Source organism: Corvus brachyrhynchos, unplaced genomic scaffold, assembly GCF_000691975.1.
Source record: "Corvus brachyrhynchos isolate BGI_N302 unplaced genomic scaffold, ASM69197v1 scaffold211, whole genome shotgun sequence".
NCBI classification, from domain to species: domain Eukaryota; kingdom Metazoa; phylum Chordata; class Aves; order Passeriformes; family Corvidae; genus Corvus; species Corvus brachyrhynchos.
In genome coordinates this window covers 163,792-179,899 of record NW_008236211.1, presented here as the reverse complement: position 1 = coordinate 179,899, position 16,108 = coordinate 163,792, and the positions used below count along the sequence as shown (strand labels likewise).

General features: G+C 52.9%; 1 protein-coding gene across 1 annotated transcript in view; it reads right to left on the bottom strand.

Moving 5' to 3' along the window:
* HADHA (hydroxyacyl-CoA dehydrogenase/3-ketoacyl-CoA thiolase/enoyl-CoA hydratase (trifunctional protein), alpha subunit) overlaps positions 1–14,072 on the bottom strand; it is a 22,699-nt gene extending 8,627 nt beyond the window's left edge. Inside the window, exons 1-10 of the mRNA XM_008642667.2 lie at positions 13,881–14,072; positions 11,205–11,246; positions 11,049–11,119; positions 9,817–9,950; positions 8,529–8,667; positions 7,437–7,556; positions 7,253–7,355; positions 3,225–3,347; positions 2,489–2,607; positions 1,666–1,722 (exon numbers count right to left, since the gene is read on the bottom strand). Of these exons, the coding sequence (XP_008640889.2) occupies positions 1,666–1,722; positions 2,489–2,607; positions 3,225–3,347; positions 7,253–7,355; positions 7,437–7,556; positions 8,529–8,667; positions 9,817–9,950; positions 11,049–11,119; positions 11,205–11,246; positions 13,881–13,920 (948 nt within the window). The 5' untranslated portion in view covers positions 13,921–14,072. The remainder of the gene's footprint in view (positions 1–1,665; positions 1,723–2,488; positions 2,608–3,224; positions 3,348–7,252; positions 7,356–7,436; positions 7,557–8,528; positions 8,668–9,816; positions 9,951–11,048; positions 11,120–11,204; positions 11,247–13,880) is intronic.
* Between the last annotated feature and the right edge of the window lie 2,036 nt (positions 14,073–16,108).

Here is a 16,108-nt window from a genome sequence, read left to right as displayed (position 1 = left end):
AGTGCCCAAGGCCAGGCTGGACATTGGGGCTGGGAGCAGCCTGGGACAGTGGGAAGTGTCCCTGCCCATGGCAGGGGTGGCACTGGATGGGATTTGAGGTCCCTTCCCACCCAAACCATTCTGGGATTTGATGATTTCAGTTCCTCAGTGACAGGACTGGATTTCCCTGAGATGAGACGCTTCCTACCCCCATGCATCCCACACTAATTGGGGCCACTGTCCCCAGAGATCCAGGAGGAAGGACCCTGTCCTCAGGCTTTGACCTTTACAAACAGGTCTGTTCTCTCTGACAGCAGCAGCCTGATCCTATTTTCAGAGCATCACAGGTAACAAAATCGAAGGCCTGCATAACCTCCCAGCCCTCAGCACAAATGTTCTGAGGAACACAAAGCACAAGCACACACAAAACAAAGGTTGACTGAGCCAAGTCTGCCAAGGAAAAGTAGGGAATGTGGTTTGGAGCAGGCTGTACCTTCCTTCACCACTGCCCTGCGAGTTAAAATATCCAAAACAAAGCCTAGAAGAGAATCTGCAAACTCCTGTCCTGGGGGAGAGAGGAGGCAGTAAAAAAGCCATGACACTGACACTTATTATTCTTCAGGGGTTCTGGGAAGATCTCCATCCTGCTGCTGCTGCTGCTCTCAGAAAAAATCCCATTCATTCTTTGCTGTAAGGAACAAAGTATCCCATGGCTTTTATCCAGCACCAGACCAAATGTGGGTGGAATGCACAACCAGCAGGGATGGGGCACAGCCAGGAGGGCACTGGTAAGGTGACAGCTACAGCTCAGAGCAGGCCTTGGCACCAGAAGGGAACAAAAGGAGTTACAAAGCACGTCAGGGAAGTGGGAGATGGATGGATTTCACCAGCATTTAAGGGGCAATGACCTTGGGGATGACCCAAACACAGAGATAATCGGATGGGAACGTGGGACTGCTGGAGACTCAATCTTGCAGACCTGGCAGTGCCCAGGTAACCTCACCTGTGACTCTGTGCACAGACACCATTACCTCTGTGGCACCAGAAATAACAAATTTGAGCACAATTGTGGCAAAAACAGGACCAGTGAGGAAAAAATAAATAGGGATAGGTTGTTTATTATGGCAGAGAAATGGAGGGATGAGGATGGCTGAGGAAAACAAAGATTCTGTGTGTGTGTGGAATAAACGGGTCACACACAAGCTGCTGGGGAGGACACCTGCCTGCTCCAGCCCTGGACCTGCCCACCACAGTCTGTCCTACACCCTCAGTTAAACTCTACTCCAGTTTTCCCTGTGTCCCAGCAAAGCTCAAGCAGGACTAGATGGTGTTTAGGACATGAGGCTCATGTGACAGCATGGTCAGATGAGTGAGATGAAACACCTACAGCCAGCTCCTAGAGGGGGTGTGGAACTTCAGCTCTGCTCCCCCATCAAGGAGGAGCAGCATCAATCACCCACACTGGCCCTGCCTGTGAGTGGTTTGAGTTGAGGCTCCCCATCCCTGGCAGTGCCCAAGGCCAGGCTGGACAGGGCTTGGAGCAACCAGGGATAGGGGAAGGTGGCCTGCCCATGGCAGGGGCTGGAAAGAGATGAGCAGCAGCCTGTGATGAACCCTCTGCGTGGTTAAACACAGATCCCCTCACCACACCATTACCTGATCCCTGCCAGGATCTCCTCTCCTTACCTGGGATTCAATGAGGTATCCAGCATCATTCCCCTGATCCAGACCAGTTTTTACGACCTAATCCAAAGGCAGTAAAGACACCACGGCTCAGTCATGCTGCAAACACACACTTTAACAGGATTCCCTGTTGTCTCCAGCGACCCCTCCCCAACTTTCAAGGCACATTTCAGGCTCCCTGAGTCCTGTCCCTGCTGCTCTTAGCAGAGCTGTGTCACCCTGTCCTTCTAGCACAGGACAGGCGAGGAGTTTACCAGCAGGTTCATTTTTAGCCATCCCTTGTGGTTTTAGGAACTGTGCTCCTGTAATGTCACTGCTCTCTGAATCCTTCACAGGTTTTAAAGAAGTCTTGGCAACAACAATAGTGAAAAGTCATTTCAAAACGAAGATTCATCACAGAGCATCTGTAACAGGATGTCTGTGTAACACAGGGGACTAATGAAGTATTATGTAGTTAGTGCTATGAAAATTAAAGCAATTTCTATTTTTATGGTGTCGAACAGGTCCCCCGAACTCTTCAAAGACTGTACAGAAAACCTGGGAAAAGAGCAGCTGAAAGTTTCATGGACAAAATATTCTAGCTAAGCCTTCCCTCAGTTGGGATTCCTGCTCTACCCCTCACTGGTACTAGTACCCATAAACTGGTGATCATATTTTGGGCAGTCATTCTGAATTCTACCCCACAGCCAGCACTCCTCAGGACTGATCTCTGTGAGGATCAGGATGCTGGCTTGACTCAGAGGAAGGATCACCTTCCCTCTGCCTGTCCCACATGATCCCGCAGATCCACCTGCCTGCAGTTCCTCCCACCTCCCAGGGGGGTTACCTCGATGATCTTCAGAGGAGCAGGGTAGAGTCCTTTGGTTTGCTTTTGAACTTTGCTCTCCACTGTCTTGTAAACTTGCTGCCTCATGAAGGGAAGAGCCATGGCATAGTCTGTTAGCCCTGCAAGATGGGACAAAAGAGGGGTCAGCACAGTGCCAGGATGGGCTGCAAAGGTAAGGCACTACAAAAGTGAATATCTGCACTAGAAACGTGCACCTGAAACCCAGGCACAGGCAGCAGGGGCTGCTCAGAGGTTTCCCGTGGATTATTCCATGGACGAGTCTCACTGAGGGCTGAAGTGTCCTCCTAACACAACTGGTGACAGACTGAGCCCCGGGAAGCAGAATTCCCAGAGATGTCCCCATTTCTGGGCTGTGCTATCCAGGATCAGCACCGAGCAGCCCCTTGTGCCTCTTCCCACCTGAGTTCACGAGCTTGGTACAGAACTTGCCACAAAAACTTTGCAGATGGACAGTCCCTGGAGGCACCTGCTCCCTCTCACTCCTTGATGCCTGGCTCCCTTCCAGCAACCTCAGGAGCCACCATGTCCAGCTCTGCTAAAGCCCAGATCTGCAGAGCAATGTTTCCTCTACCACCCCACGCTGCTCAAGAGATGATTCCAACATGAAATAACGAGGTTTTGAAATGGAATTGAGTAGGAGCACGAAGACATCCTGGAGAAGCCAAGCTGGATTACACTCACTGCTGTCCCTTGGGATTTCTCCATGCTGACTTACTCTGCATGAGCCCTCTGGATCTCTTGGCAGACACAGTCTTGTTGGCCAGTCCCCTGGCAAAACCAATGGCCACCTCCTCCAGGTACTCAATTGTTCTTGCTTCTGGAGTCTTCACTCCTGGCCCTGGGGAGAGCAGAGAACACAGCACAAGTTATCCCCGGGGGTTGAGGACGCAGGGAAACCAGGACCAGACACAACATGACGGGCCTTTGAACTGCTCCCGCTCCTGTTTGGCTTCTCTTGGTTATGAGCAATGGTGGAAAGGCTCAGCAGGACCATATGAAGGCCCCACAGGATTTATACAGAGGGCATTGTGCACAATTATGCTGGAATGCCAGCTCCCTGTGGGAGCAGGGCCAAGTTACATCCAGCTCTGCAATCACATCAGGTTGCTCAGGGACCTTCTGCCAGCCTCTGGACACTTCCAAGGACAGAGGTTCCATGACCACTCTGGAGGTGCCTTCAGCTCCTGACCATCTTTTTGCCACTTGTGCCCTTTATTCCTCAAACCTTCCACTTGCCATAATTGCAGGCACCCAGAATCCCGAGGGAACTGAGGTGTTCTGCCTCCCCTCCCTCTTGCTGCACCTCTCCTCTCCTCTGTGGAACAAGTGTGCCCCACCACACCGTGCCAGTGCTGAGCTGTTAAACACACAGACAGCATTTCGGGAGTGCTGAATCCCTGCAAATCACCTGTACTGGAGCCAATGTCCAACCAACCCCAACCTTTGCACCCAGTGCAGGAAACCTCTCACTTGCCTTAGCTACTGCGACACCTGTGACACCTGGCCCAAATTAAAGCTGTCCCACAATGAAGTAAGCCACCACAAAACCAGTTTTAGCAGCCTCTGAGGGTGGGTTGCACAATTTCCAAGCACAGGAATCCTCCTCATTTCCAGACAATTGTATCATCAGGACAGGAGGACACAGCACAGGAGGCAGCTGTGAGATGCTGCCAGAGACAAACTGAGTCATTAATGACAGAGCAGTGCCTGTGAAGCTGCACAGGGCCACCATGTAGACCCTGGAGCTAAATGCAACCTTGGGCTGAACAAACCCAGTGAGATGACAACCCTGTGTCCCTGCAGCTGGGCAGGGACATTCACCTTCATACCAACTGCTCCAAACACACCCAGATGCTGCAGAGTCCTCAGAGCTAAGGAAACACCCCACAGACACAGATAAAATCCAAAATCAGAAACTCCCTCCTGTTTCAGCTCCCACTACTCTCGTCCTCCTCCACAAAAGGCTGAAGTCCTCAGTTTTAAGGTTTTAATCACAGAATTTTTTGGTTGGGAAGGGAATGTTAAGGGTCATATAATCCTCCCCCTGCCATGGGCAGGGACACCTTCCACTGTGCCAGGCTGCTCCCAGCCCCAATGTCCAGCCTGGCCTTGGGCACTGCCAGGGATCCAGGGGCAGCCCCAGCTGCTCTGGGCACCCTGTGCCAGGGCCTGCCCACCCTCCCAGGGAACAATTCCTGCCCAATATCCCATCCAGCCCTGCCCTCTGGCACTGGGAAGCCATTCCCTGTGTCCTGTCCCTCCATGCCTTGTCCCCAGTCCCTCTGCAGCTCTCCTGGAGCCCCTTCAGGCCCTGCAAGGGGCTCTGAGCTCTCCCTGGATCCTTCTCTTCTCCAGGTGAGCACCCCCAGCTCTCCCAGCCTGGCTCCAGAGCAGAGGGGCTCCAGCCCCTGGAGCATCTCTGTGGCCCCTTTGTTTCACTCCTCTCTGTGTAACACCTTGAGGGTTTTCACCCAGCAGACCCCAGAAGCTGCTCCCTGCTGGGGGAGTCTATCAGCAAGGAGGAGATAAAGCAGCACAAACACTGACAGCTCAGGGAAGCTCCCTGTGGAAGTTTCCCTCCTGCCCTGGCAGAATGTCAGAGCCAGTCCAAGGAAAAACAGGCCAAACAAAACAAGTTGATTTTACAGGCAGCAGACAAAACACAGCTCAGAGCTGCTGCATAATCTCCATTTCAGCAATGCCAAGTGGGTTTTAGAGAATTCACTGGAAATCTGAGAGCATTTGGGAGTTGAGAGCTCAGACTTCACCAGCTTCCAAATTCTCTTCTCACCATTCAAGGCTGAGACCTTCAGCTTTATGGCCTGATGTGCTCTAAGATGTCAATCCCTGATTTCCTGTTTCCAGCAGCCTGGATGCATTAACAAGTGCTGGATTCTGATACTCCATCTGAAGAAAACTGCTGTTCATTTAAAGTCTGAGCTGTGAGAACCATTCCCACCAAGTGGCTGACCCCACATATGTGGGTTTACTTTACCTGCAGTTAATTCCCAGTGTTTTGTTGTGCCCTAACCCGGGAGCTCTGAGCTGTCCTCTCCCATTTGCTTTCTTTTACAAATGGCACATGCCACAGCTGGATCCAGGGAATGCTGCACAGCTCCTTGCTGAAGGAGAACTGATTGCATGCCCTGAAATTGCCTCCTGATTGATGGTGTCTGTCTCCTTCCAAGCTTTCTGTCATCAGTTAAAGCATCACCCCAGGTAGAGCTGCTTTCCCCAGACACAGAGTGAACAGGAGCCCTCCTGGCACTGGCTGCTGTTTGGGTAACAAGGAATACATCCAATGTTTGCATATCATTTGTGTTTCTGTGTTCCTCCTATGTGCTTCTCTGGGCTGAGCCAGGATTCCCAGCAGCTCCTCACAAAGCTCACGCTTCCTTTCAGCAACTTGGGTTAATAAAAAGCCACATCTGCTGGCTCTTAAAAACCAATTCACTTCTAAGCAAGTATCAAGTGGGAAAGTTTATCCAGGCTGCCTCCAGCCCTGGGACCAGCAGCAGAAAGATGTGGAGCTGCTGGAGCCAGTCCAGAGGAGGCACCAAAGGGATCAGAGGAACAGTTCTACCGTGAGGAAAGGCTGAGAGAATCGGGATTGCTCAGCCCAGAGAAGAGAAGGCTCTGGGGAGATCTAATTGCAGCCTTCCAGTGCCTGGAGGAGCTGACAGGAAAGATGGAGAGGGACTGGGGACAAGGCATGGAGGGACAGGACACAGGGAATGGCTTCCCAGTGCCAGAGGGCAGGGCTGGATGGGATATTGGGCAGGAATTGTTCCCTGGGAGGGTGGGCAGGCCCTGGCACAGGGTGCCCAGAGCAGCTGGGGCTGCCCCTGGATCCCTGGCAGTGCCCAAGGCCAGGCTGGACATTGGGGCTGGGAGCAGCCTGGGACAGTGGGAGGTGTGGGACTGGATGGGCTTCAAGGTCCCTTCCAACCCCGGCCATTCAGTGATCCAGCACTGGCCTGTGGGCCAGCACAGACACCAGGGCTTCCCTGGCACTGCTCAGGGTGGGCAGCAGCACCTTTTTGTTCATTTTATTTTCTTCAGCATCACCAGTGTGCTCTGGCCATGCTCTGCCTGAGGAAACCACGCTCAGCACCCTCTAACTCCGTGGCAGTGCCAGCCGGAGCTGTGGCTTCCCTTCCAACTCCTGGGTGGGGCTGACCACACCTCTCAGGAGGCTCTGGGGGATTTAGTCCTCAAACTCCTGTGTTTAGTCACCTTCCAAGAAAGCTGCCCTAGTGAAAGAACTTTGGGAGCAATACATTATCCAGCAGCCTCCTCAGCACTTGGAATCCTGAAGTTTGCAGGGAATTTCTCCACCCAGCTGACAGCCAGCTGGCAATTCCAAGTGCCTAAGCCACGGGGGCTGCCTGCTCTAGCTCCCGTCAGGGATTACCATCTGCAGGCTGCAGAAACACAGACATCAGTCATCTATTGTCCTTCCATTAGGGGCTGCAATCTGTCCTCTGACATGATAAATGAGGAACGTGGGCTCTTATCTGGATAATTAGCTTAAGGAGAGCCAGCAGGCCTGCCCTCCATGCTGACCTCTCCTGTTCACTCAGCTTCTGCAGCAGCCTCACATTTCAAGGTCCCTGTGCTTGTAAGGTGGGAACAGGGATTCCCCTGCAGAGCAGGACAAAACCTCTCCACACATTTTGGCGAGGGGAGAGGTTCCCTGACAGGCAGCAGCACATCAAGGAACTGAGAGACACCGTGTCTGACCTAGTGGTTCCACCAGCTGGTCAACCAGCCCCATCTTCTTGGCTCTGTCCGCACGGATGTTCCTCCCAGTCAGCATCATATCAAAGGCAGCAGGAAGTCCCACCTGGAAGGGCAGAAAGAGGATTCCAGAGTGGGAGCTTGCCAGGCAGAAGGGGCTATAGACTCAAGTAGTCCTCTTACTCACCATCTTTGGCAGCCTCTGAGTACCCCCTGCTCCAGGCAGGAGACCCAGCAACACTTCAGGTGTTCCCAGGACTGTTTTCTTGTCCTTTGTTGCTACTCTGTAGTGACAGGCAATGGCAACCTTAAAAAAAGGAAGAGACAAGGAAAAGATTCCCTATGAAAGACCACAGGAGAACTGGGCATCCATGACACAGCTCTCTCCCACACACTGCCTCAGCTTTCCTCATGACCCTGCCCCAATTCCTCAACCCAACTGCCCAAATTCCCTCTGTGCTCACTGATGGCTTCTCCTGGTGGATGACAGCAAGCAGGTATGAGATGAACATCCAACTCCCAAGCTGATTTTAAATCTCACCTAGACCATCAAGGGCTTAATTAATTCATCACACCAAGAGCACAGTCCCATCTATGGATCAGCCATGAGTCCTGGTTTATCCCTGGACTACCAAGTCCAGATGAGTCAACACAGTGGGTGTAAAAAGCTGTGACTGCTTGAGAAATCAGTACAAACTGAAGAGACGCCATCCCAAGATCACACTGCTTTAGTAACAACTCTGCTCCAGGAATTAGCAGAGCCTTGCAGTTTACAAACTCCTAGATGGAGGTTACAAGGCAGAAGATCCAGCCAAGGTGCTGGAGAGGAGTTGCTGGCAGGGTGGAGCCTGGCCAGGTCCCCACACTCACCCCTCTCACAGCAGCCCTATAAAGAATGGAAGTTGCTGGGATACAAAACTCACTTCATCTGAAAAGCAGCAATTTCCAGGCTGAACCCTGCCAGCAGCATTGATGCAGCTCCAATGCCTGCTGGAAACAGCCAGTTTTCCCTGGGACACTCATCTAAATATTAGCCTGGCTCACAGAGGTTCAGATTTGATTTGCTCTCTTTCCACAGCAGCAGCAGAACTCACGTGGCACAGCCCTGAAGCACAACCAAGCCATTAACTTGCCACAAACTCATTTACATGATGTAATGAGCCCTCGTCAGCTCCCAAACCCCTCTCACAGTACCAGTCCTGCCGGCATCATTTGGATAATCAGAGAACCAGCAGCGTCAGCTCCCACTCCTGCTGTGAGCCCCAGGATTGCCCAGTACCTCCAGCCCTCCTCCCAGGCAGCTGCCACTGATGGCAGCCACGATGGGCTTTGGAGAGTGCTCAATCTTTTCCAGCATCTTCTGTCCATCCTGAGAGAGCTGAGTCACTTCCTGAGCAGTCTTGCAGGCTTCAAGCATGCTGAGGAGAAGAGAGAGGTGGATCAGGAGGGGAAAAGCACTGACAAAACAGCAGGAAAATGAGAGGTTTTGACGAGTTTGTCCCTTTTTTCCCCACAAACTCCAGTGCCTGACAGGCAGGCAAGAGCTGATCAGGCCCCAGTTTTGGATCAGACAACACAAGGAGACCAAACCCAGCAGGGTCAGGCCCTGCACGCCGACAGGGCTGTGCCTGAGGCACTGAATGGGATTCCCTTGTGCCAGGGCTGTGGAAGCCTTTGGGAGAGGAAGAGGGGTCACAGGAAGCCTCAAAGCACTTGCCAGGAAGGGTAGAGGAAAGAGCCCAGGATCAATCTTAAGAGGAGCAGATGGCCAGTGCTCTGATGCCACACTGCCAATTAGAGGCTCCCTGTGCCAATTATTCTCCTGGAGGCTCGCAGCCTGTGCCAGGCAGGAGCAATTTGGGAGGCTGGAGGTGCTGAGGCCAGGAGATACCTCTTAACCACAGCCTGGCCTTTGCTCTGCTCACCTCCTTCCCTCCTGCACAGGGAGCGAGTCTCTGTCCCTGGACAAGGCCAGCCAAAAAAGTAACACGGTTTTGGAGGGTCTATTTGTAATTTACCTCCTTTCTTCAGAGCTTTCTGGCTTTTAATGTCTTTAAGCAACTATTCTGTTCTGTCAGTGTCAGCAGTAGGAGCCAATGGCATTCCAGGTGCCAGTGGGCACCCACAGGATCATTGCACACCCTGGAAATGTTACCCAGGGAGCCTGGGAGGCTGCTCCACACAGGGCAGAGTGCCAAACCCTGCCCAAGCGAGGGGCCAGGCTGGAAGGCTGCCAGGCACTCCAACCCAGCTTAAACGAGTCCTGCATGTGAATTATCCACTCTCATTGTACCCCAGACAGAAGGACAATGCCCAGCCCAGAGCCAGGATGGGTTTCCTTGGCTGCACCCCAGCACACAGGAAGGAGTGACCAAGTGCCACAGCCAGGACGGGTTTGAGGACTTGCCACATCCCCCTTTGCCGAGGTCCTCACTTCATTCCAGCAGCTTTGGCATCCTGAGCACGTGGATTTCCCTCCCAGCCCGTGCCTCACCCTGGGGAGATGTCAGGGACAAGCTGCTGGATTTCAGGGACAGCTCCACCAGCTCCTGAGGCCCTGTGCTTACTTGAGATCTGCTCCAGCAATGAAAGAGCCTGGCTTGGAGGAGATGAGCACGGCGCTCCTCACAGCCTCGTTGGCCCAGATCTCATTCATGACGTCGGTGAACTCTGCACTCAGCTGCTTGGACAGGGTGTTCACCTGGGAGCAAAGCAGCACCGTCAGCAGGAGCTCAGCTGGAGCTCAGCTCTGCTGCAAGTTACTTCAGCCTCATCCTAGCACAAAACCCACTCCAGGATAAAACCCTGCAGCAGGTTGGGAAGTTGGGAAGTTCTTCCTTAACCTCCCCACCGGTGGGTTTGTGGCCCCAAACACTGACTTTATGAGCTTGTAAATGTTTTTTTTTCTACATAATCATAGAATCACAGAATGGTTTGGGATGGAAGGGACTTTTCAAGGTCATCTCATGCAACCCCCTGCAATGAGCAGAGACACGTTCCCCAGACCAGGCTGACAACATCCCTCCAGCTTTACTGAAAGGCTGCAACAAGCAGGACAAATCCAGCCTGGGTTCTTCAGGTACCACCAAAATCCTCACGGAAAATAGGGTATTTCAAACCTGAGACTGCTGCTGCTCCTCAAAAGGAAGGAGTATATAGAAAAACCCTTCTGGTCTGCTACAATTAGTACAAGATTTTTCATAGCACTACTAGTTCAATCTTTATATCTCATACAGTATCAGAGCAGCTCAGCTGCTTAGCTTTAAAAACCAGTGTTTTACTGCAAGCTCTACCATAGCTTCGTAGAGAGCATGTCCGTCTGTGAGATGACATCTGAAATTCACCACTGGTTAAGAGACCCCAAAGTGCATTTTTAGATGCATTCCTGAGATGTCATTTACAGAGTTTCTGCCTCCTGATACCTGAGCAACTGCAGCTGTATTGACCTAAAAAATGAAAATGAGCTCTATTTATATTGTATTCATGATAACAGAATCGGAAGCATTTATGGATTCCTAAGCACTGAAGTATGGACGCACTCTTTAACCACTTTTAATCCAAGAATTTAATAAGATTTAGAATCTTTTTAAGATTTCTTTAAGATTTGGAACTTAATAAGACCTTAATAAGTGCCTGGGAGAGAGAAAAATTAGTTTAGCACACCCAAAGTACTCCAAGAGGCATCTCCAGATGTCTCATTAAAATCCCAAGATCTCCTTTTCCTATTTCTCCTTTGCTCCCAACTTTGTAAGGCTGCAGGTTAGAAAAGTTCTGAGCCTTAAGTGGGAATTTTCAATACCTTGGAATTTGGTGTGTTGAAGCGCACGACAGCAACATCCCCTTTGATATCACAGCTGACGTGGGTTCTGTCTGCAAACAAACACCAGGGTGGGGTCAGCTCCTGCTCCAGGGATTTCAAGGAAAAAAGGGATTTATAGAAAGGCTTCACACTTACTCTGGAGGGCACTGGAGGTGGAGATGTTACGGCAGGCATAACCTAAGGAAAAGATGTTACAGGTGTTAAAGGAATTCTCAGCAGCCTCAGCCCAACTCTCTCCCAGCTCCCCTCGCCTGCCAAGGGCAGCTTTTGGAAAACCCTGGGCACGAGCCAGTCCCTCCCCTCACGGCCTGACCTGTGCCCCCACCAGAGTCCAGCGGTCACACCACTGCAGTGACCTTCCCAGCACAGACCACACCCCTGCAGTGCCAGCAATGCCCAACTGAGAGCAGCAAAAATGAGATCCTTCTTCCCAACCAGCTGACAAGGGATGGAGCAGGTGGCACAGGGAGGTTTGCCTTTATTATCCTCATTCCAACCTCTTCACATGCTAAACCAGGGACCTTCCTGCACTTTGGGGAGCTTCAAGGTGATTTCCCTGCAAAGCAAACACAGCTGTCCAGGATATTTCTGTAAAAACACGTGCTGGTGCCAGCAAATGGGGCCACACACTTCTCAGTGGGCACAACTGTAGGGCCACAAAGGGCTCACAAAATATTTATTCTTGCCTATATCTATCAACAAAATACTCAGAAACACAGATTGGTTTGGGTGGGAAGGGACCTCAAAGCCCACCCCATTCCCACCCCTGCCATGGGCAGGGACACCTCCCACTGTCCCAGGCTGCTCCCAGCCCCAATGTCCAGCCTGGCCTTGGGCACTGCCAGGGATCCAGGGGCAGCCCCAGCTGCTCTGGGCAACCAGAGCCCAGGGTGTCCCCACCCTCACAGCCAAAAATTCCTTCCCAATATCCCATCTGGCAGTGGGAAGCCATTCCACCTTGTCCTGTCCCCCCAGGCCCTTGTCCAGGGTCCCTCTCCAGCTCTTGGATCCATCTCTGCTAATGACATACAAAGCACATGAATGTGTCTTGTTCCAGAGCCCTCAGCAAACTCAGACCACGGGATGAACAAGTTCTGCCCGCAAGTTTCTGACTTGTAAATCTCCTCTTTCTGCTCAGAAATTGTGTTTGGCCCCATGATCTCTCAGCACATGAATGAATCCCAGCTCCATTCAAGCAACCTTGCCCTTGACCCTGAGGATCCCCTAACTCAGATCCAGGCTGAATCCCTGCCAAAGCTGCTTTCAGTCTGAATTCCAGTAAATACACATGTGTTACTCCACATGTATCTACCAGCTGGCACACAGCCAATTAGCCACGGGAAGGTTCTGCTCAACACTGATAGAACTTTTAGGAATGAAACATTCCCATTCCCAGCAGCAAGAAGGGAGAATAGTCCAATACCAGGAGAGTAAACTGCAAACTGTGCCTCCCCAACAGGTGTCCCCCCCTGCCACAGCCCCGTGACACGAGCTCAGGGCTGGGGCCCTGCTGCACTTTGGCCTCATTTCCACCTTGTCCGGGGTGCTGGCAGTAAGGACTGGCCTTTGCTCCCATTCCTGAGCCCAGGATATGCGGTGTGATGGGGATGGAAATTCAACATCAGCCTGTCCCAGCAAACAGGTCTGGGGTGCATGAGTGTGTCATGTGCCCACAGCAGCATTTTATAAACAAAGAGTGAACTGGTTCCCGCTCCAAAGCTCCTCAGCAATATTTAACACTCACATGTGATTGCTGCATCCAACAATAATTGCCCTAAACTTTTTGTGTGCTCAAGTCAGGTACTCCTGAAAATAAGCACCAACATTCAATTCCCACAAACCAAGTGTGGGCTGACAACAATTCCTCTGGTGAGAGGTGCTGCCCAGCAGAACACCATGCACGTTTAACAGCAGTATTTTAACCCAGTAAAAGCCACAAAGCCTCTTTAAAGAGAAGGCAAGGGCTGAACAACTTCCCTGAATTCATTCATTCAATCCTTGGAGCAAGCTGGGATAGTGGAAGGTGTCCCTGCCCATGGCAAGGGTGTGGAACAAGATGAGCTTTAAGATCCCTCCCAGCCAAACCAGTCTGGGATTCCATGTTTTTTGCTCTTTACATGCCTTTCCTTTTCCATATCAGTTCCCAAGCAGATTCCTTCCATTAAAATCTTCAGCCTTGAATTCCACTCTGCCTTTCCATTCTCACAAAACAGAAGAGATGAAGTAGGAAAAGAATAAATCAGGGGCATGACTGGGCAAATCTCACTCCATTTGAATGTAAGCTCTTTTGGGAGAGGTGCTGTTAGCAGTGTAACAGCTGGGTTAACACAGGAGTGAGGTTTCTGTAGCCTGACAGTGGTTTGTTTTAAATCCAGAATATTTGTGGAAAACACGTTTTGCCACGAAACAAAAGCAGCTCCTCGGTCCCGGTCCCTGCACATCTGCTTTAGGCGTTGATCCCTTCAGCACTGCAACGGGAACGTGCCAAGACCGGAGCCAGAAAAATCCTCCAAAATGCTGCAGGAAGCAGCAGCCCAGCTGCACGCTTCCACCACGTCCTACCATTCATTCCAGAGCTAAAGCCTTGAAAATCGATTCCAGTCTCACTCATCCATTCACTTTCAGCTCAGACTGTCCAACACCAGGACACCAACAGTTCAGGTGCTCTCAGGACTTTGCCAAGGACTTGGATGCATCAGAGAATGGACAACACCCCATCCCACAGCCCAGCCTGCTCCTTCCCACTTTCTCTTCTCCCTGTTACTGCCTGGGCTGCTTCCCTGCCCAGCCCCTTCCCATCCTTCCACTCACCCGGACACGGCATGCTACTTGAACTGGGAACGGCCTCCATGGTTGATGACTCAGGGAAAAGCCTTTTTCCAGTCCCAAGCCCCAGCAGGATGGATGGGATGAAGCTCAGGCCACCTGAGCTGTCCCTGTGAGCTGAGCACGGAGCTGTGACCCGTGAGATGGGAAACTCCTGGCAAACTGAGCTTCCCAATCCACTGCGGGAACCTGCCGGCACACGGACACGGCCCAGCAGGTACAGCCAGCCCTGGAGCTCACCTGGCTCCTGTCTGCTCCCTGCCTCTGGGCTGCCCTGGGGAGCTTTGCATCCACTTCCCAAACACTTTGCAAGGCAGAACAAGGGTATTAATTAGTTATGAACAGTGACAGCGTCCTCGGAGAAGCTCCGGGGCTGTTTGTTGTTGTGAAGAGTTTTACCAGTCAGAACAAGAATTCCAACAGCAAGAGCCTGAGAACTCCCTGGAGTTGCCACAAGTCTCCTCATTAGTGACTGCACCGCCCTGTCACGTACAAACCTGCTGCAAGGCTGCACGTAACACAGGTGTGATCCCAGGAGCATGGAACTGCTCATGTTGGAAAAGACCTCTAAGAGCATCAAGTCCAGCTCTGAACGCAGCACTGCCGAGCCCAGGTTTGGGTTTAAATGAAATGCAGCTGGATTTTGGGTCAACATCAATACCAGACTCTGAGGCCTTTCAAAGTGCTCAAGTACAAGGTTTCTAGTGCTTCCCAGAGCTCCTGGGGACTCCTTGCCTTGGTAGCCAGGAAGCACCAAGCGAGCACTGTGAACAGGCAGGAGAGAGCCCCAGCCCTGCCTGCACTGGCAGGGGAGATGCCTCACACAAAATCATGGAATCATTGAATCCCAGGATGGTGTAAGTGGGAAGGGAGCTCAAAGCCCATCCAGTGCCACCCCTGCCATGGGCAGGGACACCTCCCACTGTCCCAGGCTGCTCCCAGCCCCAATGTCCAGCCTGGCCTTGGGCACTGCCAGGGATCCAGGGGCAGCCCCAGCTGCTCTGGGCACCCTGTGCCAGGGCCTGCCCACCCTCCCAGGGAACAATTCCTTCCCAATATCCCATCCAGCCCTGCCCTCTGGCACTGGGAAGCCATTCCCTGGCTCCTGACCCTTCAGGCCCTTCTTCCCAGTCCCTCTCCAGCTCTCCTGGAGCCCCTTTAGGCACTGGAAGGGGCTCCAAGTTCTCCCCAGAGCCTCCTCTTCTCCAGGCTGAACAATCCCAATTCTCTCAGCCGAGAGATCATGGAGCACCTGGAGTCACTGACAGGCCTGGGCACACCCTCCCCACCCAGGTGGGAACACTGGGATACCCCTTCCCATGGATACATCTGCGTGCCTGCAGGGCAGCCACAGACACCCAAGGACGTGGGGACACCCTCTCCTTTCCAAGCAGGCACACGGGGCACTGCAGACAGGCACATGTGTCAGGGCACAAGGACACTCTCTCCCTGTGGATCAGCTCATGTGCAGGGATCATCCTGACTGGAGGGTGTGTCCCCCCCTCAATGCCAGGTCACAGGGACCCCCCAGAGCTGCACAGAGATTCCCACAGCGTGTCCTTGTGCAAGGACTGGCACGGCAGAATGTCCCCCATGGGGGCACACCCCCCGCAGAGGCTCCAGGACATGGGGGGCCAGACCCTGCACTGGGGAAACCCTGGGGGGGGATGTTGGGGACCGGCCAGGGATCCCCCTGGGTGACTCACAGGCCATGGGGACAAACCCCCCGCATGGGGCACAGACACACGCGGGGACACCTCCCACCCCACAGCTCCCCCGAGGATCCCCCGGTCCCAGTACCGGTCCCCACAGACCCTTCCCTGGGAACACCCCACTGCTCCCAGTCCCCACGGTCACAGCACCTGAGGAGCCCTCCGGGACACCCCCCCCCCCCTGCCACAGCACCGAGAGCCCTTCTTTGCGAAACCTGCTCCTCATCCCCTCAATGCCACCCCAGTCCTCGCCCACTTACCGCCCTGTCGGTGTTTCCCCACCTCTCAGTGCCCCCTCCCCGACCCCTCAGTGCCCCGTCAGCTCCGCCCTGCCCCTCGCACCCTCACTGTCCCCCCGCCTTCACCTCTTAGTGCCTCCTCACCGTCCCCCCCGAAATTACTTCTCCGTGGACCTCGTCCCACCCCAGTCCTCGCTCCCTCAGTGCTCCCCTAACGCTCAGTGTTCCCCCGACCCTTCACTGCCCCGTCGGTGACACCCTT